We start from the raw sequence: 24,065 nt of genomic DNA, 5'->3' as shown, positions 1-24,065 counted from the left end.
TTTATGCTTTTTTACTTTTATTTCACTTTCTTTCGGGCGAATTAATATTTTTCACATTCGTATTAGAATAAATTAAATAAATATAGTACTAAATTTTTAAAAACTCATAATTTTCTAATCTAGTTTTGTGTCAAAAATAAAAATTCGGTGTGGTCAACTATATATGTATACTATATATATGATACAAATTATTCCTGTTCATTTAAATTTTTATCTCCTACTAAAATGTGCCCCCACAAGTGAAAATTTCTAGGTCCGCCACTGATGCCCACAAACAAGTTAATCTGAGGGTGATCAGTCATATTCATCACCTTATGTTGGATCATTCTTAATATCCATTTTAGTTGAACATATTTCAGTCATGTTGACCGGCTTCACCCTTCCACCAGTCACCTTCTTCGTCCAAATCAGAAAAGAAAAAGTCATTTTAGTTCATGATATTATCTTTCTTGATTTTAAGTTCACTCTTGTTATAACTTTGTGTTCTTACTTCCATTAATGGACTTTTTCATGTTTAAAATTCGTGTTCTTACCTTCATTAATGGATTTTGAAGCATTTGTTTTCATATTTAAACTCGTTTTGATTTATATGTACGAATTTGTTACATATTTTGTAGTGTAAAATAAAATTTGTTTTATGTTGTATTTTAGTGAGATAAACACGAGATTTTTTTTTCTAACCACATAAAAGTTCAAGTTTTGATCGGTTGTAATTGTTTCACTCTCTCTTCATAACGTGTTTACTAAGCATGTTGTGAATTGGAGAAAATATTTTCTCCAAAGTTCCTATACATTTTTGGATTTGCCTTGTAATAGGAAACAAACTACTTATGACAACACCGAAACTACCAAAAACATTTCCTTATTTGCTTTAAACACTACTCAAATTTGGCAACTTGGTGAATATCAAAGTTTTGTTCTTACGGATACTTTCAGTGGTCGGACGACCCCATCTCGGTAGCTAGTTTTCCTAGCAAAGATAAATACTGGACCCCTCAAACCATTTTAAGTTTTGCTAAACCCAAAAGATTAGACTTCCCAGCAAACAGACATTGTATTACACATAGCCATATACTCTATCACATTTCATCAAATTTCAATGTATTTTTGAAACTGTCTTTCTCACTATTGTTATTGTACATAACTGTTTTTAGAATCACAAACTTTTGACTACTCGAAAAACGTAACTTACACTTTGAGTAGTGCATCAAAGAAAGTTATTTTTGTTTAGACTTTCTATTAACAACATAATGTCTGTCACAACCTTCATCACTTGATTTTCTCCCTGCAGTTCTTACTTCACAATTCACATAATAAAAGGGATTGTGGCTTGTTGCAGTTATGATTGGGTTCACTCAACTAGAAATCTGGGACAACTTAGTACATTTTTAATTTATTCTTCTTCACTTCTTTTGTTGATTATATTCTCTGCAATTTATTGAGGTTTCTGGAGGGTCATTAAAAATGCCACGCATCATGTCTTATGGAACTGAGATGTATTTTTTTTTTTGAATCAAACTTTATTTATAGACCAAAAGACTAATGAGAATTACATAATGAAGTCGAAATACAGAGACACAACCAAATAATCTTATAGTCTAACATGTAATTGGAACTCTACAGAAATCCTAATTGTAAGGGGATAAACTTCTTGGAAAGTTCTAAAGTCCCCCAACGTTATTGCAGTTGGCACCTCCTTTATGTTTAAAAAACACTATAACAATCATTCGAGCGCATACAAAACTTCTCTTTAAATTTTCTCATACGTTACTCACAAACTTAAAGAGATGAAATATTTACCAGAAAAACTTGCTTTTATTTCTCATAAGACTAAAAAGATATTTACATTCAAATGTTTTCACATGTATGAAACTGAAATGTAAAGAAAATTGAGAAGTTTTTTTTTTTGTTGCAAATTTACTCACTCATAAGCTATAAATTCCACCCCATGTGCATTTATCATAATGAACCATACTTCCAACACCTAATTTAGTAGTTCAACAAAAAAAAAACACCTAATTTAGTAATTCCACACCATCTTCATTTATCATATGGACCATAATATCACCTAGAAAGTTAAATCAAGCACAACTTGACTTTTTTTTTTTTTTTGTTGAAATCGCACGACTTGACTTGGGCATCTATTTATTTGTGGTTCTAATTTACAGGCATATTACTTCGCTTTTGGGTCTAACTGTCTTGATAGTGGATGTTGAATTGTCGAAGGATGCTTTTTTATCTACTCCAATCAATTTATTCTAAATCAAGAGTCTAAATTGATTCGTCGACTTTCTCTACGCAGTTTACTTCAGATTTCCTTCATAAACTAGACAACTTTCTCTACGTAAGTAGTTTACTTCCTTCATAAACTAGACAGATTCGGGAGAGAATTTCTATTTGTCGACTCTTTTTAGGTTGAATTTTCGAAGCAACAGTCCAGATTGATTCCTCTCGTAAACCAACGGTCGAGATTGATTTATCAGCATAGTTTTGACTTTTCCAGTCAAATGTGAATAGAATTAACTTACAAAAAGTGAATGAAATTGAACATCAAAGATTAATGAATATCCCAAATTGAAGAATTTGAGTTGCCATGAAAGTTTGATGGCAAGAAATTATATCACCAGAAATCCAAAAAGGAAAAAAAATCATAGAGATCTTGAAATGGGGGATCTGTTAGTTTCATTCTCCAATTGACTTACAAACATGAATTACATAAATACACCAAAGATCTGATCAACCCAGAAACTTTTAAACAAAAAAGAAGACAAAAGATAAGATTAGGGCAAAAACAAACCCTAAAAGTATCAAGAAGGTTGTTGTTGTTGAAGAACAACACCTTTCATCATATTCTTGAATTCCAAGAAATCAACAGAACCATCATGATTTTCATCAACAGAAATAATCATCTCACGGACTCTTTCAATTTCTTTTCCTTCTGGTAACCCTAATTTCTCTAAAACAACTTGTAATTCTTTTGCTGAAATAAATCCATCACCATCTTCATCAAATACCTTAAATGCTTCGACTAAATCGGCTTCTTCTTGTTCTACTAACTCACTGAGTTCATAATCATCATCAATTTCCTCCGATCCAAAAAATTTATTCCCTAAATTTTGATGTAACGATTCAAAATCATCGAATTCAAGACCTTCGTTATCTTCTTTAATATAAGATTTAACTGTTGATTCGATTTCTGATAGATCGGTTTCTAAACCTAGTTGTTCTAAAGCTAGGTTTAGTTCTTGGATCGTGATCAAACCGTCGCTGTTTTTGTCGAAAACGTCGAAGATTCGTCGGAGACGGAGAGTGTTTAAGCTCGGACTTCGGAGACGAAAGGATGATGATGGTTTTCCTAGGGTTGGTTTTGTAGCTTCTTCTCCCATGGCGGACGAGCTGAGTTCAATTGAGAGGTCGGTCCCGGATTCAATGAATCGGTTTTGATCAAATTCTTTAATTATGAGAGGCTAATAATATGAAGAAAGGGAAGAAAAAAGTGTTCATTTTATAGAAGTGGGAGGAAGAGAGGAGGACTTGTGGGTAAGTCTTTTATGAGGAAAATAAGATTGGGGAATTACAAGTCTTTCAACCACTTTTAACAAAAAAAAAAAAAAAAAGTCTTTCAACCAAAAAGTTTTTGACTTTCACTGGAAAGATCACGTCCCTCCAAATACCCCGACCGAAATTCGGAGAATATTGGCCGGCCAGCCGGGCATAGTATCACGGCACATATATGTTTGTTGTCTAGACAAAAACGTCGAGAAGATAAACAATGTGATCGTTACGGTCTCCAATGATCTTAATTTTTGTGTTAGTTGTTTTATTTAAATTGAAGCTATAAGCAATACAAGTTAAACTTACGTTTGTTGTGGAGACAACAGAAATTTATCGAGTTCAATACAAATTAAACTAGTCAATTGATATAACAAATTCAAAGCCAAAGTTTCATAGAGATGATGTCAGGCAAGAAGTTAAACACTGTGAAAGTTTTTTTGCAAGTTATTTTTTTTTAAATTGGAACTGCATATAGGCGATGGGTTGTGAAGTAAACAACCACAGTGAAAGTAATTAATATATTTAGTTATTATTTTTCAGTTACATTCTTTATAGGGTTAATTCCGTTTTGGTCTCCGATTTGTGACCAACTCACCGTTTTGGCCCCTATAAGTATCCGGCAGTTCGTTTTGGCCCCAATTTCCTGTTTGGCCCCACATTTTTTTATAAGCTTCCCCATTCTACCCTTATGGCAATTCCGCAATTTAATTGGTTTTCTTCTCTTTCTCCACCTCACTGTCCACCTCACCTCAACAATCTTCACCTCACCATCTTCCACATAAGAAGGTCGCCCCAACTTTTTCAGCAACCTTCATTTTTTTCTTTCTTTTTTCTTTTCAATCTTCATCTTCTCCTATCTCTCACCTCTTTTCTCTCTCTAGCTTATCTTTCTCTCTCTTCTCTTTCACCCATGTTGCCCTATTTATTATTTCTGTATTAGTTAGTATAATAGATCAATACTTGTCACTCCACTCCAGATTCTTTTCAATCTTTCATAATGGTCAATAAATCAGAAGAACCCTAACTTTTGACAAATCCGTAATGGTTAAGGATCCACAATGTGTATAGCTCTTAAAGAGTCGTATATGAACCTGTAGTAGATGACTTTCATGTTTAGTCAACAAACAAATTTAAACCCAGATTTGGTCAATAAATCAGATTTGTTAGCTAAACCAATTTAAACCCAAATCAAATCAACCCAAACAGATTTGTCTTCATCTTCTTTACCCATAGGTCCAGATCGGTAAAAAGAGAAAGAACAGTTCAGTAGGGAGAGAAAGATCAGATCGGTAGAGAGAGAAAGAGCAAATCGGTAGAAAGGGAGAGATTGAATGGAGATCGAAATTCATCACAACAATTTTAGGTTTTATTCTTCTTCAATTTTTGGGCTACAAAACATCCAAGAGAGATATCTAGTTTTCCATCTACAGTGACCCAATTAATAACATCATCAAGATTTATCGATCTAGGGTTTCATCTGGAGTTAAGTGAGGAACTTAATCGATTAAAATTCCTTGCTCAAGCATTAGGGCAAATCGATTTAGGACAAGTTAGAGAAATAAACCAACGGTTCTTTTATCGTGGATCAAAAGATTTTCGATGCATTTCCTTGATTTCTTGAAAGATAAAATGAAGATGTAAGGTAGAGAGAGAAAGAGGGGTTTCCTAAAGAGAAAAGAGGTGAGAGATTGGAGAAGATGACGATTGAAAAGAAAAAAAAAAATGATTGTTGATGGTATGCAGATTTTTGTGAAGCTCTCACCGGGAAGACTATAACCTGGGGTGGTATTTGGGTTATGAGTTTCTAGTTGGTTGATGTCTAGTTCTACCTGTTCTGTTTTCTTTGCTTTTTTTAATGGTACGAAGGTTGGGTATTCTGCCACAGTAATACTGTGAGCAGGTTAATGTTCATGAATCCTTATTATATAGTATAAATAAATTATTCTGAATTTCTAGTAACTTGTTTGTCCTGCAATTCTTTATTTGTTGATGGTTGGTGTGTTCAATTATTTGTTTATAATGTGCTGCTTTGAAGTTGGGATGAAGATTGAAAAGAAAAAAGAAAGAAAAAAATGAGGTCGTCGGAAAAAGTTGCCGGTCGACGACTTTCTCCGGCGACCTTCTTATGTGGAAGATGGTGAGGTGGAGATTGTTGAGGTGAGGTGGACAGTGAGGTGGAGAAAGAGAAGAAAACCAATTAAATTGCGGAATTGCCATAAGGGTAGAATGGGGAAGCTTATAAAAAAATGTGGGGCCAAACAGGAAATTGGGACCAAAACGAACTGCCGGACACTTATAGGGGCCAAAACGGTGAGTTGGTCACAAATCGGGGGCCAAAACGGAATTAACCCTTCTTTATAACTCTTCTTGCTCCACGAGTAGTTTTACTCTCTAATGTTAAAATCTAGCATAGTTTTAATTTCTGGTACAGCAAATAAAATATAACATTTCTGCATTCAAACTATTAGTGAAAACAGGTGAAAGTCAAACAAAAAACAAGTTAAAAGTCAATGTAGAAAAACGTCACACGATTTTTCTTGACAACATAGATTAAAATAAGAATTTTGTGGCTACATAATCGCTGATTTTCCAAAATCAGAAGGCGAGTAACCAAGAATATGGGACAATGCCTTCCTTATACTAAAGTTTTCCAAGCAAGCATTTAGATAACCTTTGCAGGTGAAATTGTTCGGGGTCCACGGGTTTTAGGCTCAAAATAAAATTCAAAAAGAGATTTGGGTCAAATGACTCAAATCTTCTAGAAAAAGGGATTGTAGTCATTTTCTCTTTTGGAAGAAACATTGTTGATACATAATGTGTTATGTATGACATATACAAAAAAAATGAAATAAAGTATGAAACTTTAACAATAAATAACACGTTATTTATGAAACGAAACAAGAATCAATAAACAGAAAAACACTGTAACTTTGACATCTAGACATACTTTAACTATACTAACGTGTTTTGTTGTAGAAATATACGTAATTGATACTAAATAATGTGTATATTGCGAAACCAATAGTAAGTTTGAAATCAATCGAAAGAATCTGAGAAAAAAAGAAAGAGAATTTTGGGGATTGATTTTCAAAAGTAAGTTGTTTTCATATATAAAAGGTTATAATGGGTATTATGATTAAATACAAATGATAGAGATCTGCTTTTTTTTTCTAAAGAGATGGGTCAATTTGAACTAAATATCTATTATAATTATTAATTTGGCTTAAAATCCTATATTAATATTAGGGTGGACTAAATGTGTGTTTAGGTGTAGATTTTTGGACTAGGAACCCAAAAATTATTGTTGGAATGAGATGATCCTTCGGAAAATATCTTTCATTATCTAGACAACATATTAAAATTATATTTCATTCAACTATATCCTCAAGAAAAAAGATTTTCCTTTTCTAATAGACGCGACTTATGCAAGATGGCAGAAGAAACGACACATCACTTCTCTCAAGAATGTTCTAATTCAATTGAGATTTGGAGGTCGTAATGCTGCTCTCTTAATAATTCCTAATGTCGAAATTTTTTTTATTGATTCTATATCAGCCAAAATCAAGAGGTAAACAAAATTTCTTCGTATTTGCGATCCCCTTTGCCATTATCTAGAGCTTTTGGAATGAGCGGAATTCAATAGGAAACTTCAAAGGAGAGTCTTATTATAAAGATACTCCCTCCCTCTAAATTTCCAACTCTCTCACTCTACCTCAATGTCGAAGGAGACCCTTCCCTTCGTATGAACATTAATCATTGGAGAGGGGAAAAAAATTAAAGATCGTGACACTCTACTGGTGGACGTGCTTGGGGGAAATTAAATAGTTACTGTCATATAGGTAAAATCAGTTTTTATCATAGGCCAGCTAAACTAAATACTCCTGCAAAAAAAGAAAACGAAATCAATTGGTGTCTTCATAATAGATGAATGGGTCTTGAGGAATTGAAGTAAATTGATTACTGTCTGCATAATAGATTAAAGGTCTGGAGGAATTTTAAATTCGGTAATAATACAATTTGCAGTGAGAATCTTTATCTTCATTTATATTCTATTCTATGACCGTGAATACAAAATAGTAGTCGGTAATAATACAATTTGCAGTGAGAATCTTTATCTTCATTTATATTCTATTATATGACCGTGAATACAAAATAGTAGTCAAAATTGATTTCTCGTTGCACACCACCAAATAAATAGTCTTGACGAAAATGTTTATTGCTCAAAAGTTGAAAATATGATATTTTGCTACAACACTTGACAAGTTGGTTTCACGGCCTCTAGGTCTAAAGTTCGCGATACATAACCACACGATTCACACCAAAGGTAAATGCGGAAATAAAAAAAGGGGAAATGTCAGAAGTGGGATTTGAACCCACGCCCTCTCACGAAGACCAGAACTTGAGTCTGGCGCCTTAGACCACTCGGCCATCCTGACTTTCATGCTAAATTTGATACCAAACGATATAAGTATTATATTCTTGTTCTTCAAACACTTTTGTTTGATTTGAAATTTATAGCTTTCTTCCCTTAAAAAAACATCAATAAAAAAGAGTGTATCATTTGTAGGAAATGGAACCCCAACTTTGTCACTCACTGGTGTAGAATTGTATTAAAAAACAACCTCACAAGCCCACATCATAAAAATTACAACAGACGTGTTGAACGTAGTATAGGATTGTGCTAACCATGGGCGAAACTAGGGGGTGGCAGGAGAGGGCAATGGCCCGTCTGGAATTTGGATAAGTAAAGAGTAGTGACAAAAAGTAGATTGATCTAGTTGTGCCTTGTTAATTGGTATCTCAATTGCCATGTCAAAGATCCAGACTTGAACCGCCTTCACTACACCTTCCTTTTGATTTTTGGCTAATTAATTTTTTTGGCCATAATTCCTCTATTGGATCCTATCTTTGCACTCCCTAGCGCTAATTGCTGGTTCCGCCCCTGGTGCTAACTAGCGTGCTAAGTTGTCAACGATACTATCTGATTTGGCACTTCAAAGTCTCAAATTGAAGAGTGTCTAATCCCCTAAAAGGGCCACCATAATTCATGTCATGTTGATATGGATTGGTTTTGCAACCATTTTTGCATATCTAAGATATATTTAAGTAATAAATCAAATTATTATTATTATTAACAAACCACTTTCTTTGAACAGGTAAAATTGTATAAGTGATTAACACTTCACATTTTAAACAACTATCTAGGTTATAAACCCAAATAGATTTGACTTGATCATCAATCAAATTCTTCTAGTCAACTTGTTCTTTGACTACTTCTTCTCTACAAATTGGACAAGAAGGGACTCTAATCAACCATGAATCAATACAATTTCCATGATAAACATGCTTACACTTTGTAAGTAATCGGCACATTTCTCCTTCCTTAAAATCTCTTAAGCAAATAACACAAGCTTGGCTAACACCTCTACCATAATAAAAACTAGGTAATTTCTCGAGTTCACGAAGAGATAACCCAAAACCAATATCACCAACTTCTAATAACTCTTCTGTTTCAATCAAGTTATTAGATAACCTCCTGCTGGTTGTAAGTTGGTAGTGGTGTTGTCTCCGGCGAATAGCTATACAAGCTATTGTGATATATATGATGGCGTAGATACTACCGAAAAAATAGAGTATAATTGTTACGACGGGCATGGTTAGATCTCGAAGGAAAGAAACAAGAAGCTTAAAGATGGTAGATATTTTTCTCGGACGAAATTGGGTAACGCGGGGTGGTGTTTGTGACAAAACTAGAGTATTTGGACCGTCGTGGTGACCGCTGTTGCAGCGGTTGCTTGTAGATTCCATGGAACATAGGCCAAGATCTTGAAGTATGGTGGAAGTGCTTTCTTCTTTCATCTCCCTAGGCTTTAAGGTACTAATGAAGTTAGATAAATCAATTATTTTCAGCTTAATAAATGGAAGTAGTAATCCGGTTGCTTAAAATATAAGTTACTGAAAACTTCGCATACAAATTGCGTGACAAATATTTTTCTTTTTTATGTAAGGCCGTGTTCGGTGGCACTAATCTTTTTGAATTAGATTGCACAACAATTATTTCCTAGAAAACTAGGAATGATAAAATGAAATTCCAATGATAGATTGCCCTAAGATTGGTAACTGAAGTGGACCATGAGGAGGCGAACAACCCCCATAAAGTCATAGGTCCATTGGATAGGAGGAGTTCCCTGTCTTTGTCGACGGTGAGACCCTTATATTTATTCTTTGAGGTCAAATTTGGTCAAGTGGGAGATTAGCGGTCCAGTGTCAAATTTAAGTCGAAATTTTTTTGAATTTTTGGGCTTATAATCCAACAAAACGGACCCTAATAGGACTTTTAGTCCTCTCTAATCCTATAAAGGGTTTCAAAACCAAAAAAATAATACAAATGGATATCTAGTCCATTTGGTGTCATCTAGAGAGAAAACACAAATCCCTAGAATACCAAATAATTTATAATACCTAAACTAACCCTCCATATATATAAGATCTAATTTAAGCTCAAATCAACCAATATTCGTTTCCCTTTTTTATCTCCCTGTTTCTCTCTCCAATTACTAACTCTAAAGGAAGAAAGAAATCATTATCTTCCTTATATTTGTAACCGAAACCTTCTCGTCCTATCTTTCTCTCTCTCTACATCTTCATCTTCTGAAACTATCCTCCATTGAAACCGAAACCTTCTCGTGCTATCTTTCTCTCTTTCTCTACATCTTCATCTTCTGAAACTATCCTCCATTAAAACAGAAAACTGAGTTTCCAAGTTCAGGTAAACCTCAAACTAAATTTTATGTTTTCTGATTATGTTTCGATTGAAAATCTTCCATTAACTTGTTTCATTATCATTAGAGCTATTCAAAATCATCATCTTAATTGTTAATCAGGTAAACAATTTTCTTATTTGATGATTTGTTTCAGATCAAGAAAGTTATTATTGTCTTTCTCTCTCTAAAGTTTGTATTAATGATCACGATCTTCATGAGATTAATACTTCATTTCTAAATCTTACAAATCGAGTTTACTTATTGTTTTCAATTAATCGTCATATCAGTTATCAATATATTTGGAGTTTATGCAAAGTATGATATTCAAATTTTCTCCAGATCTGATTTTTTTCGTACAGATTGATGAAACGTGATTCTGTCACACGGTTACTCGTAACAGAATTAACATTATATGTACTTTAGAATAAATTACCATAATGTAACGTAAATTATATAAACTTTTCCCTGCGATGTATATCAAATTGAGAACATGATATATGTTCTGGTTCTGCAAATTTTTCACGAATAACATTAACATTATATTATTTTGTGTAAATCATACGTAATTTATGGAACATTATGTATGATTTAATATCAAAACAGTTCTCGTTTCATTATTATAACATCTTTGATTTACATATGTAAATCCTGTGTACTTTTTTGTAAAGTACATGTAATTTATTCAAATGTTCATATAATTTACTGCAAATAATATACTTGTATATATAATTTATTTGAATTAATCTATCTCACTTTGTTATCACAGATGGAGTTCCAGGCAGAATCATCAAATCAAAATAAGAAAATCAAACTGAAATCAGATGGTTGGGATAAGATATTTACAGAACTAGGACAGTTATTTCCTGGGGGTGCAAAAGCTTTTCGATATGCTCTTAGGCAATATAGCATCAACACCGGGCATGATTTCAAATTCATAAAGAATGATTTTAAGCGTGTTACTGCTGTGTGTCCTGTTGAAGATTGCAAATGGATAGTGCATGGATGGGCACCATTGAAATGCGATTCCATGTTCATATTGAAAGACATGGAAAGGAAACATGATTTCATTATTTGTGATAAATGTCTCATTATTTTCATAAAGTTTGCATAATTTATTGTAAATTATACATAATATCGTATTTACAGTTTAGGTATATAACGTTTAAAATTATACTTTATCATTAGTATATCAGAATTCGTTGTACATCATTAAATCCCATTGTAAAACATACTTATTGTATATCAGTATACAATATAAATTCCTTCATATAAATGACCACTATCAGAAATTACAAGGTTTGATCAATTAAAAACTTTTAAATTTTTGCTGTTATCATTGGTTATTTATCAAAAATTACCAAATCCTGTGGTAAATCACGGATACTTGTGAATAAATTATACATACTTTATGGTAGTTTAAGTTATACCAGACAGAAATTGACATAATTTATCAAACAGATCTCTAAAAATTGATTTATGACGAAGCTTTGAACAACTATGTCACAACAGAAAAAACCATAAAAATCAACCCAAAATCTCACCATAACGTTGAAACAATCTTCTTTATGATGAAAAATAACCATGCAAAAAAAACTTGTGAAGAAATTATACATACTTTACAGTAGTTTTTGTTAGGATTTTTGTTTCTGATTGATTCGGATAATAGGAAAGAGAAAATTGATTTGGTTTCTAAATCTGTAAAGAAGAGAGAGAAAATTGATTTGGAAATATCCGTGGTGATGACGTTTCGTTTTGGTTAGGATTTTTGTTTCTGATTGATTCGGATAATAGGAAAGAGAAAATTTGTTTTCCAAATCTGTTTAGAGGAGAGAGAAATTATGATTTGTTTCTATCCATTTTTTTTCTAATAAATCTCCATATTTTTTGCTAATAAATCTCCACAATTTTTGCTAATAAATCTCCACGTCAAATTTGAGCGTGGGACATAGACGGTAATTTGTTTAGAAAGTGAGGGTTTTTATGTCCATAATGTAAAAGGACTAAATATCCATATTTTGAGAAGATTGGATCATAAACCTTTTTTGAACATTATTTTGGTCTATATACCCACCGACCCAATTTTTTTTGGGTCCATGAGTTTTAAGTCCAAAATAAAGTTCAAAAAGGGTTTAAGGTCCAATCTTCTCAGAAAATGGGTTTTTAGTCCTTTTCCGTTTTGAAGAAACATTTTTGATACATAATGTGTTATGTATGACACATATAAAGAAAAATGAAGTATGAAAAAAATGAAATAAAGTATGAAACTTTAACAATAAATAACAGGTAATTTATGAAACAAAACAAGAATCGATAAACAGAAAAACACTGTAACCTTGACATATAAACATACTTTAACTAAGTTTGACTAAATATCCATTATAATTATTATTTTGGCTTAAAATCCTATATTAATATTAGGGTGGACTAAATGTGTGTTTAGGGGTAGATTTTTGGACTAGAAACCCAAAATTAAATTTTTTTTTTGTATGAACCAAGAGAAAAAAATATTTTGAGTAAGATAAGAAAATTGATGTAATTTAACTATAAAAATCTTGATGAATATAAACTTGGCATGAATATTTTATCCTAATATTATTCTAACTTAAATCTTGATCTACAAGCTTATAATTCCACAAAGTATTATTTTAAAATGAATTGTTAGACTATCAAATTACATGTTAAAGTATATAGCACACCATATGACACCCAAAGCATTGACCAGACACACTCTTACTAAAAATAATTGTAATTAGCCACCCATCTATAGCAATCATACTTGTGACATCTGAACACAAGATCCAAAGAAACATCAACTGAGTTATATCATGACTAGACCTCCCATTTTCTGTTGGGAGTTTGATAATTAAAGATCAAAAGTAAGGGAGAATTTTTCTTTTTATTAAATACAATTTCTAACTTTTTAAGTAATTTTGCGAACAATCAAATATTGTTTAAGTCATTTAATATCACGAGAAGGAAAAAAAAAGTAGTTGCAACAACTACAAATTCCAAAGAAACAATCAACTGAGTTATATCATGACGCCAAGAGTGTCTAATGCCCTAGAAGGGCCACCATACTTCATCTCATGTCATTATGGACTAGTTCAACTATTTTTGCATATCAAAGATATATTAAATAATCTTAGAACAGTAGGAATTGTTATATATTTAAATAAAATTGTGTAAGTGGTTAAATAAGTCGAACTTATAAGAAAAAATCCAGGCACTTGACATTTTAAACAACTAGTAGCTAGTAAACCCAAATTATCGTTTGACTTGATCATCAATCAAGTTCTTCTAGTCAACTTCTTCTCTGACTACTTCTTCTCTACAAATTGGACATGAAGGAACTCTAATCAACCATGAATCAATACAATTTACATGATAAACATGCTTACACTTTGTAAGTATTCGACACATTTCTCCTTCCTTAAAATCTCTTAAGCAAATAACACAATCTTGGCTAACACCTCTACCATAATTGAAACTAGGCAATTTCTCAAGTTCACAAGGAGATAACCCAAAACCAATATCACCAATTTCTAATGTCTCCTCTGTTTCAAAGAAGTGACTAGATAACCTCCTGCTGGTGGTAGGCTGTTGTTGTTGGTGGTGGTGTCTCCGGCGAATGGCTATACAAGCTAGTATCATATATACGATGGTGTAAATACTAGCAAAAAAATAGAATGTGAATATTACGACGGCCATGGTTAGATCTCCAAGGAAAGAAAGAAGAAGCTTAGAGATGGTAGATATTTCTCTCCGACAGAATTGGGTAATGTGGGGTGGTGTTTGTGACAAAATCAGAGCAGTCTGATCGTTATGGTGGCAGCTGCTGCAGCGGTTGCTTGTAGATTCCATGGAACATAGGCCAAGATCCTGAAGCATGGTGGAAGTGGTTTCTTCTTTCATCTCCTGAGGCTTTAAGGTACTAATGAAGTCAAATAAATCAATTATTTTAGGGTTTATAAATTAAAGTAGTAATCCTGTGGCTTAAAGTATAAATTATTGAAAACTTCACATACAAATTGCGTGAGAAACATGTTTCATTTTTTTTTATAAGGTCAAATAATGGATAGGAAGGGGGAGTTAAGTTGAGGCCGTGTTAGGTGGCGCTAAGATTTCCGTACTAGATATGCGATGATTATTTCAGAAGAAACTATTAATCTTTCCGTACGAGACAGTCGATAATTATTTCAAAAGAAACTACTAAAGTAAAACGATGAGATTCCGATGATGATTATTTCAGAAGAAACTACTTGGTAGTGATGAATGTTCTGATCAGGAAAAAGAAGATAGAAAGAAAAAGAATTCCATTGCCGGGATTTGAACCCGGGTCGCCTGGGTGAAAGCCAGGTATCCTAACCGGGCTGGACTACAATGGATTAGTGATAATTTGTTGAAGACCTAATATATATATATTTTATTCATTGGATTATTAGTTTTATTTAGACGGAATGCATCAACGATCTAGATGCAGAGGAAAACATCCTAAAATAAGTCCTTTTGAAATCTATTTTTATTGCGTAGAAGGGAAATAGATTTTGGCTCCTGGATGGCAGCTTTCACCCCAGATCCAGTATGTTGCCATTTGGAATTGTTAACATTGAAAAATAGGGTTATTTTCCAAATGGCCCCCAACTTTATGACCAGCTTCCTGCCTAGCCCCCTATTTTAGCAAATATTTCCATATGGTCCCTTTTTTTCCGTTATCTTTAACTGTCCGTTACTCTCATTCCTCCACCTCATTTCCTCTCTCTGCCAAGTCACTTAAAATGCCACATCATCGTCTTCTCCGGCAGGGGTCGCCGGCCGACGACCTTCAAACATAAAAAAAAAAAGATTTTTTTCCCTCTCTCTCTAAAAAAAAAAAATTCCCTTTCGTCTAAATCGTAACAACTCTGTGCGTTACCATACTTAAGGCAACAGCTCACCACTAGGTGACGGTTGACCAAAACGGGCAGTTGATCAGAAAACTCTATATAAGGGTCAGCTGGTAATCGACTAAATCGTCCAACTACGGATAACAACAACCGACTTCCAAATTCACTCGTAATCAACTAACCACTTATTTTCTCTCTCCTATCGATCATCCAAACCACTGGCAGTCAACCATCATCTGCTCAAGGAAGACGAGTGATCGTTCTCTCTCCTAACGATCACCTGCTCAAGGAAGACGGGCGACCATTCTCTCTCCTAACGATCACCTGCTCAAGGAAGACGGTTGATCATTCTCTTTCCTTACGATCACTTGTTCAAAGAAGGCGACTCCTCTTTCTCTCTCCTAAAGACCAACTGTTCAAGGGAGACGACTGATCATTTCTCTCACCACACGACTAAGGGGTGCAGGCGCTTTAATTTGCTCGACGACCAGAGAACTAAGACAGGCATACACTTAACTGTATCACCTTTTCTCCCAACGACCGACTCGCTCAAGCAACATATCTAACTCCATAGCTCCAACTCTGGTTTACAGTTCTTATTTACTCTTTGTCAAGTTTACTGACTTGATCGTCAGAGCCCCCTTAGGTCGACACCATCTCGGTGTCCCCTAAGATCTCGCGATCACGTGCGTTGTTGTCTCTTTTGTCACAGGTTAAGCCCAAAGACGTTGTCGGTGCCCGCAAAATTATTAACAGGTGGAGGTTCGACTTCCGGTCAACGACTCGGTCTCCGCTGACTTCTTGACCCGCGAATTCTTACTCTCACAGGCCTAAAACCCGTGGACCCGAAATGAAAAAGATATGGAAAGACCTAACGACATCGCCCTTACGTCAAATAATGGAGGGGTGCTTTTTTTAAGAGACGTGTTTATAAGCGAAAAGACAAAAAGAAGAAGTGTTTAAAGGGGACGGGCCCTTAACAAAAAGAGGCTATTAAACTTCCCTTTTTCGCAGGAAAATTTTATATGCACTCACTATTTTTGTTATATACACTTCTCCTTTAAACTTAGTAAAAATTACATTTGATGTGAGTGTAGATAAAGAAAATGGTGACTGCATTAACATAATTTCCTTTTTCTTTTTTCCTAATGGGCATCCACTAACCATCATCCTGTTCCATATCACTAACATTACAGTGAAAATGGATTTGTCAGGAGGGAAGGTTGCTAGCTAGTCATAAGTTGACCACCTTATAATGCGAGTGAAAAATGGGACATTAGCCTAAAAGTATCGCCCCGCTTCTCGTTTCCTTTTTCACCCCTTCTTAAGAGAGATGTAAGAAACTGAAAAGTTCTATAGGCCCCATCCTTCTGGGCACCTCAATGGTGTCGTCGACACTTCACCTTCCTCTCCCCATTTTCTCTATGTGCCTTAGTTGGGGGATCCCCTGAACCTCAACGAGGACGGAGATAGTGTGAGAGAGAGGTGGTGAACTGGTGGCGGACGGGTTGGTGGAGCAAAAGCTGAAACAAAAATGAGAATGAGAGAAAGATGGAGTATACTGAGACATGCCAATGAAAAGAAATGGTGAGCTTGACTACTTTTCATATAGTTCACCCCATATTTCAAATAGTTCACTGTTCACCCCGTATTTCAAATAAGGGTTATTTCCCTAATGGCCCCTACTTTGTGACCAGGTTTCCGCCTGGCCCCCTACTTTACAAGAAATACTCATATGACCCCCTTCCGTTATAACACCGTTACTCTCTTTCTTCCATTTCTTTTCTCTCTCCTCCAGCACGTTTTCTCTCTCTGCCACCTCGTTAAAACCAACCAACTCATCATCTTCTCCGAAGGTCGCCGGCCGACCAATTTTCCGGCCGGCGACCTTCAAACCTAAAAAAAAAAAAATTATTTATTTCATCTCTTCTCTCTAAAAAAAACAAAAATTTTCACCTCCTTTCTCTCTCTCTCTCTAAACTCCGGCGAAGGGGGTTACCCTTCGCCGGAGGTCGGAAGACCTTGAAGGTCTACCCGAGCAGATCTGGAAGGTCTGCTCGAGCAGACCTTCATGGGATGTTCGAACAAACCATGAAGGTCTGTTCCGGCGGACCTTCAAGGTCTCCCGACAGACCTTCAAGGTCTCCCGACCTCCGGCGAAGGGTAACCCCCTTCGTCGGAGTTTAGAGAGAGAGGAGGTGAAAATTTTGTTTTTTTTTTTAGAGAGAGAGAGGAGAGATGAAATAAAATTTACTTTTTTAGGTTTGAAGGTCGCCGGCCGGAAAATTGGTCGGTCGGCGACCTTCGCCGGAGAAGATGATGAGTTGGCTGGTTTTAACGAGGTGGCAGAGAGAGAAAACGTGAAGGATGAGTTGGCTGGTTTTAACGAGGGGGCCATAGGGGTATTTCTTGTAAAGTGGGGGGTTAGACGGGAAGCTGGTCACAAAGTAGGGGGCCATAGGGGTATTTCTTGTAAAGTGGGGGGCCAGACGGGAAGCTGGTCACAAAGTAGGGGGCCATTAGAGAAATAACCCTTCAAATAATCAACTAAAAAAATTGTGTAATTGGTTTTGGAGCTATTTAGTATTTCTTATTTAATTTGTTTTATTGTTTTTAGTTTTTTTTTTGTTAAGGAGCTATTTAGTATTTCTTATGTAATTTGTTTTATTGTTTTTAGTTGATTTCATGTCTTTTCTATTTGCTCTGGTAAAATAGAATTGTTGTGAAGACAACTAACTTTTGTTTCAGCAATGGTTCATGGCACGGTCTAGGTTCGGTGGAAAATGATAAATTATGTTAGATCATAAGAAAGAGAACAACGGGTCTCTGATGTCTTGTATCGGGATAACGTATTGTCATGAAGAGTTGTAAATTTTTTTTATTATTAAGAAATTGGTGACGTCTTAAATTATAGTGCTTATTCAATTCATGAATCTTTATGTATTTCTTTCTGTATTATCTTTTTATGATGTATCAATGTCTTGTAATGACTATTGTAGTCTATGTTAAAAAAAAAAATTTGAGGACGTTTGATTAACTGCTCTATAATCTCTAAATATAAATATGTCAATCTTACATAATTTGAGGCGAAAAAAACTCATGCTTTTACAAGTAACACTCTATTATTATTTTTTTGAATATTGACACAATGGTCATTACAAAGGCCATGATACAACGATACGATGTGATAAGCACGATAACTGGTGAAATACTACTAGCTTAAAGCCCGACGAAATTAAATGGCCTAAAACCGACAGAAACTATTGTATTTATACTCAAATTGAATATTCTAGAATTTGCACTTCTATAAGATCGAACCTACGACCTTCGGATTGCTAGGTATATGCACTTACCAACATGTGTCCTTATTTATCATTTTAACTATTGTACAACATAATTGATTGTAACACTCTATTATTGTACTCAATTATTGCCCCCAATTTTCAAGTAAACATAATTTGAGGCTAAATTTGTACAACATGTGTCTTTATTTATCATATCCCAATTACGTCTAATTTACAATACTACTACGCATCATTATCATGTGACTATGCATGCTTCAAAATTCTTCCTCTATATGCTGTTGAATTAAGATATCTATGGTGCTAAAACAATATATGTTCTTAAGTCTTAACATCAACAAGAAAAGTAACTTTAAAAATGAAAGCGACAATGGAGATAATCATATATACAAGACATAGAGTTGAAGTATCAATAGTACAATATCTTTTGACGCGCATGAGTCATCGTCAAAGGGCGTGACCAAAATGGAAAATAAACTTAAAAACCGAAAGAAGAAATGAGTGAGAAGGAGACAAAGTCACTATCTCCATGTCTATTTTTTGAAAATTATTTTGGTTGTTGTTTAACCTAACCAAACTGTCTAGAAAAGGACTGTAGCTGTGAAAGGCCAAATATTTCTCCATGACCCGAGAAGCCAATTAAACACTTTTTTTTATTTTTGTTGAACTAACCAATTAAACACTTGAAATACAATTATGTAGTAGAAACCAAAAAATATATATAAAAAGAAGACAAAACCCTAAGATGGATGTGACCACTCAATTTGTTGTTCTATATTGAACATGGACATAATATCCTTGAGATTCATCGCCCCACCACTGAGTACTGTGTAAGAGGCTCGAATTGGCTAGTAACTTTTTTTAATGTTTTATAGTTTTTTTTTTTGTTGAAGAATGTTTTATAGTTTGATCATGTAAATAGATTAGCCAACTCTCCAGCAGACCCGTTGACAAAAAACACGAGAAAGTCTAGATCAAGTCGAGAATCGATCAACTTTAGTAGACTCTCGGCCATGAATTATTGAAATGCTCTTTCGCAAATATGAACATGAGCAATTCAAAAAAACAAAAAAGGATAAGCATTGTATGGTTAATTACATCTCCACAATCTTTTATTATGAATGCATTTTAAAGAGTGATATTTTTATTTTGCCTCTGGTCAAAATTGAAGCGGTGAGTTTCAAATTTAGATTTGGTCAAAATAATTCAAATGTATGAGTTATAATTGCTTTCTCCAAACATCACTACAGAGGGCCTCTTCGACTCCATCCTAGTAGACAGCGAAATTTCACCATCTATTTTTCTCGAGATGCTAAATATTAACTTTTGGGATTTTAAAATTCAAAATTTGGGATTAGCAGCGGTCGGCCAAACCGACCAGTCTGAACCAAACCATTTGATTTTTAGCTCGTATCGAACACTTTTAGCTCCAATCCAAATTTATGACAAGAATGTAGTTTAGGGGACCATATTAGAAACTGATCATCTTTAGGGGTCCAAAATGGAATTAACCCATTTTCTGGCGGGGCCCGGGGAGGGGCAATTTGGTTAGTATATTAGAGAGAGAAAATGAACTGAATTGGTGGAGGGAAAAACTTCAACAAAATTCCAACTCCTAATAAGAAGCTTTCTTCTTTTCTTCATTAATTCTAGGGTTTTCTAGAAACTTTGCTCCAGTAAGTTATTAGTTTTTATCTTTGATTGGTCGATTCTCATCTCTCTAGAAATCTTAGTAAATTTGGTCTTGTTGATTTTATGTCGATTAGGAGGAATTCATTGCTTCAGTTCTTAGATTTTCTTTGGTGTTCCAATTTATTTTAATTTTTTATCTTTGTTTGTGCATTTTAGGGTTTGAATTTGACTCTGAGAAACTGAAATTGTTGGATTCCCCTGTTTTTGAATTCAGGGGAAAGAAAGAAGAAAGTGGTTCCTATTAGAATTCCTAAAAAAGGTTTCACATTTTTGGGAATTTAGATTTCAGAATGATGGAGAGAATTCTTGTAACGATTTTGGGTGAAACTGATGAAGTCAAAGGACAATCAGTTTTAGCTACGATAAAGTTTGCTGTTTTACCAATTGTGAAGGTTTTTACAATCTGTTTCTTGGGTTTTTTAATGGCTTCAAAGTATGTTAACATTCTACCTGCAAATGGAAGAAAGCTTCTAAATGGGGTATGTGAATTTCTGAAATTTAGGGTTCCTTTTTCGGTTTCTAATTTTGAAATTCTTAACTGATTGTGTTTTGAAATTTTTGATGCAGTTAGTCTTTTCACTATTGCTTCCATGTTTGATATTCACTCAGCTTGGACGAGCTGTCACTTTGCAGAAAATGATTGAGTGGTAATGAACAATTCCTTTCATAACACTTTCTTTTCTCATTGTTCTTTTTGAAGATAAGAAATGCTAAAAACTTGGATTGTTTGATTTGGACTTCTTTTTCGGTAGCCCTTAATTCGATGGTTTTTTGCGTTGGTTTTTCTTTATGAAGGTGTGCCAGTTTTTCTATCTAAACAAGATCTGATCTAATTATCTTTTTATGTTCAAGTATCAGCTTAGGTATCTGACTAATACTTATTACATTTCTCAGGTGGTTCATTCCTGCCAATGTTATTCTGGCTACCATTTCTGGTTCCATAATTGGTCTCATTGTTGCAACAATTGTTCGACCACCATATCCATACTTCAAGTTCACTATCATACAAATTGGAGTTGGTAAGCTAGTTTTTATTTAAACCAATTTTTCTAGTTTGAAATTTTTGTTTGCTGGTGTGGTATGCAAATTGTGCCACCAATAGGCTATATGTAGACCAACTTCTTCTTCTCTTTCTACTTGCGCCTCCTGTAATCTGTTTATACTATTTTATCTTTCATCGTTTTATCTTTTCTTTTCCGTTGTAGTCTTATTGAGCTTTGTATATATACAGGAAATATTGGGAATGTGCCACTTGTCCTCATTGCTGCTTTATGCCGAGACAAGTCCAACCCTTTTGGTGATTCTAGTAAATGTAGCCTTGAAGGCAATGCATATATCTCATTTGGCCAATGGGTAGGTCTTCAATCATATTCTTGGTATTACAACAACTTAGTTTTGTTCTATTGCAGTTCAATATTTGCTTTCCTTACTAGGTGCTGTAGCTTAATATATCTTTCTTCTCTACTTCCTTTCACTTAAGCATCTCGTATCTTCATGAAGCCTGAAACCCTGATTGCTGTAACATTGTGTATATGCATGTCAGGTTGGCGCTATCATTCTGTACACATACGTATTTCAGATGCTTGCACCTCCTCCAGAAGGTACTTATGACATTGAAGATATAGTTCTTCCAGTCAAGGGTCATGCAGATGATGTGCATGGAACCCCAGAGCAAGCACCTTTGCTTTCTTCAGAAGAACCGGAACCAAAGGATTCAAGCAATCCAAAGCATGGAAAAGTAAGAATGCTCACTCCCCTTGTTTTTCTCATAGTTTACACTTTACAGGTCTATGAGAAGCTTGATGGAGAAATTCTACAGACAAGGGTCTTTAAGTTACTTAGTTACACTAAGGAGAGTCAGACTTAAATGTGGATCGACCGTCAATGCGTATCACTATAATTGTGGAGCCATTTGCTTATTTATGCATTGAAATAGAAAGATACTCAAGTTGTGGTCTCTTCTGCATGAACTATTGGTTTTCATAAATTCTTATTTTTTTGTTATACTTGTTTAACTGTGTATGCTTATTTGATGCCAGATTAGAAGTTGTCTCTCCTATATGTATCATAAGTTGAAGCTCAAACAAATCCTTCAGCCCCCTATCATTGCTTCTGTAAGTCTAATCTAACCAACTTAACTTTGATGATCTGATTGATTAAGTTTAGAATGTCCGCCCTCTTGTATTAGTATTGTACTATTTACTAAAGTTTACCGTCTGAGTCATCCGAGTATGGATACACAAATATTTACTTTTGGTTTGAGCATATAGAAACATCGTTGTTCTTTAAATATTAACATTTTACATCTAAGACGGTAGTCATCAATTTGCTCCAGATATTGGCCATGGGAATTGGCGCTGTACCATTTTTGAAGAAAATGATTTTCACTGATGATGCTCCTCTTTTCTTCTTCACTGATAGCTGCATTATTCTTGGGTATGTTTTGAACTTAGCTGTGATGTTTCAAAACTTTATTCCTACAAGCTGTCTTAACTGCTTGTTTATGTTCTTTAGAAATATTATGAATATCTTAACTCTTTAATGGCTGTCTAATACTCTATAACATCAGGGAGGCCATGATTCCTTGCATTTTGCTGGCTTTGGGCGGCAATCTTGTCGAAGGTAGGTTATTTTATATCACCCATTTGATCTTCTACCATATTCTTGTTAGTATGCTGATAGTATTTAGTAAAAAAAAGAGTTAATAGCGATAACATATGATGTATTTTATTTGATTGATTTGCAGGACCAGGAAGTTCAAAACTGGGGTGGAAAACAACGGCTGCAATTGTTTTTGGACGGTTGGTTTTGGTTCCACCTGTGGGTTTAGGTATTGTTACATTGGCCGATAAGCTCGGTTTCCTTCCTCGCGGCGATAAGATGTTCAAGTTTGTCCTCCTCCTCCAGCATACAATGCCCACTTCTGTGCTTTCTGGTAATCCCCTCATGAACTAAATAGACTAGAAACTAGTTCTCAACCTAAATTTTGGGATAGGGTTTCGTATCAACTTCTTTAGGTGCCATTATCGTTACAATGACCCGAAGTTGCCAATGGTCCAACTCTCCGTCACCACTACGTGACTACGCCAAGTTACATAATATGTAACATGAATCTACTCTCTTTCTTTTTTTCACGTAATGTGCTAAATATTCAGATACTCTAGACAGACACCCCCAGTAAATCGAACAAAACAAAAAACTATATCTGCATATGGTGATGTATTACCACTTATGGCTTGACAGGTGCTGTGGCGAGTTTACGCGGGTGTGGAAGGGAAGCAGCAGGCGTTCTATTTTGGGTTCATATATTTGCAGTTTTCTCGATGGCAGGGTGGATCCTTCTTTATCTGAGGATTCTGTTCTAGAGACTCCACGGCACCTTAGTGGGACCTGATATGAAACGGTCGTCTCTCATCCAGCCAATTTCAGCATGTTGGTGTCACATTGTTCTGTTGTATTTCTTGTTAAATCATGTTTTATATATAGACTGTAAATAGAAGACGGAATCATTCACACACATTGGCAGGGAGAGTATGAAAATCTTTAAAGAAAATGTACGGAAATATATGATCGTCGAGATTGCTCTGTTATTCAATATGAAGTAGAAGAAATGGTTAATGACGCCTCCTCCCAAACCGAACTCCCCAACCCTGAAGTTTGACCTTTGACCTTTGCGATAACAGCGTCCATTAGCGCCTCTTTGAAACTAAACCCGGCACCGAACCTTTATCTTTCCTCCCAAAAAAAGTATTGTGCCCCTACTTTCCAAAATGAGTGTGATTTGAAGAAAAAATTTCTAATTTGTTACTGTTGTTTCAAGCTTGGACTCTTGGTAAAACTAAAGGATAATGTTTTATAGGAATTTTTTG

The 24,065-nt window shown here is 34.7% G+C and overlaps 2 protein-coding genes and 2 non-coding genes across 6 annotated transcripts; 1 reads left to right on the top strand and 3 right to left on the bottom strand.

Moving 5' to 3' along the window:
- Positions 1-2,657: 2,657 nt before the first annotated feature.
- LOC147541813 (putative calcium-binding protein CML43) lies at positions 2,658-3,509 on the bottom strand. The gene has a single exon (XM_086638035.1). The coding sequence runs from the start codon at positions 3,384-3,386 to the stop codon at positions 2,808-2,810; it is 579 nt and encodes a 192-aa protein (XP_086494161.1). The 5' UTR covers positions 3,387-3,509; the 3' UTR covers positions 2,658-2,807.
- Positions 3,510-7,907: 4,398 nt separating this feature from the next.
- TRNAL-CAA (transfer RNA leucine (anticodon CAA)) lies at positions 7,908-7,991 on the bottom strand. Its single transcript has one exon. It is a non-coding gene; the product is annotated as a tRNA-Leu (tRNA).
- Positions 7,992-14,630: 6,639 nt separating this feature from the next.
- On the bottom strand, positions 14,631-14,704 carry TRNAE-UUC (transfer RNA glutamic acid (anticodon UUC)). The gene has a single exon. It is a non-coding gene; the product is annotated as a tRNA-Glu (tRNA).
- A 5,075-nt stretch (positions 14,705-19,779) lies between these two features.
- LOC147541810 (protein PIN-LIKES 6-like) lies at positions 19,780-23,817 on the top strand. Of its 3 annotated transcripts, none has more exons than XM_086672943.1 (11): positions 19,780-20,184; positions 20,297-20,675; positions 20,764-20,843; positions 21,091-21,215; positions 21,428-21,549; positions 21,740-21,934; positions 22,236-22,310; positions 22,532-22,632; positions 22,766-22,818; positions 22,943-23,131; positions 23,440-23,817. In XM_086672943.1, exons 2-11 carry the CDS (start codon positions 20,487-20,489, stop codon positions 23,559-23,561), a joined length of 1,251 nt encoding a protein of 416 aa, XP_086529069.1. In that variant the 5' UTR covers positions 19,780-20,184; positions 20,297-20,486; the 3' UTR covers positions 23,562-23,817. The 3 variants fall into 3 exon arrangements, with proteins under 3 accessions (XP_086529069.1, XP_086529071.1, XP_086529070.1); XM_086672945.1 differs by having other exon boundaries at positions 20,058-20,180; positions 20,411-20,675; XM_086672944.1 differs by having other exon boundaries at positions 20,058-20,180; positions 20,353-20,675.
- Positions 23,818-24,065: the final 248 nt, after the last annotated feature.

The sequence above is a fragment of the Eschscholzia californica genome, unplaced genomic scaffold (assembly GCF_041429995.1).
Source record: "Eschscholzia californica isolate CP2 unplaced genomic scaffold, dmEscCali1.0.p SCAF_4, whole genome shotgun sequence".
Classification (NCBI taxonomy): domain Eukaryota; kingdom Viridiplantae; phylum Streptophyta; class Magnoliopsida; order Ranunculales; family Papaveraceae; genus Eschscholzia; species Eschscholzia californica.
Note: the sequence above shows the minus strand (reverse complement) of the source record. Positions and strands in the feature narration are given on the sequence as shown.

Excerpts from the sequence above, each read along its gene's own strand:
- LOC147541813 (XM_086638035.1), bottom strand. The coding sequence starts at position 3,386 with ATGGGAGAAGAAGCTACAAAACCAACCCTAGGAAAACCATCATCATCC.
- LOC147541810 (XM_086672943.1), top strand. The coding sequence starts at position 20,487 with ATGATGGAGAGAATTCTTGTAACGATTTTGGGTGAAACTGATGAAGTC. Across the intron at positions 20,676-20,763 it reads GAAGAAAGCTTCTAAATGGG|TTAGTCTTTTCACTATTGCT; the intron begins GTATGTGAATTT and ends TTTTTGATGCAG. Across the intron at positions 23,132-23,439 it reads GCCCACTTCTGTGCTTTCTG|GTGCTGTGGCGAGTTTACGC; the intron begins GTAATCCCCTCA and ends ATGGCTTGACAG.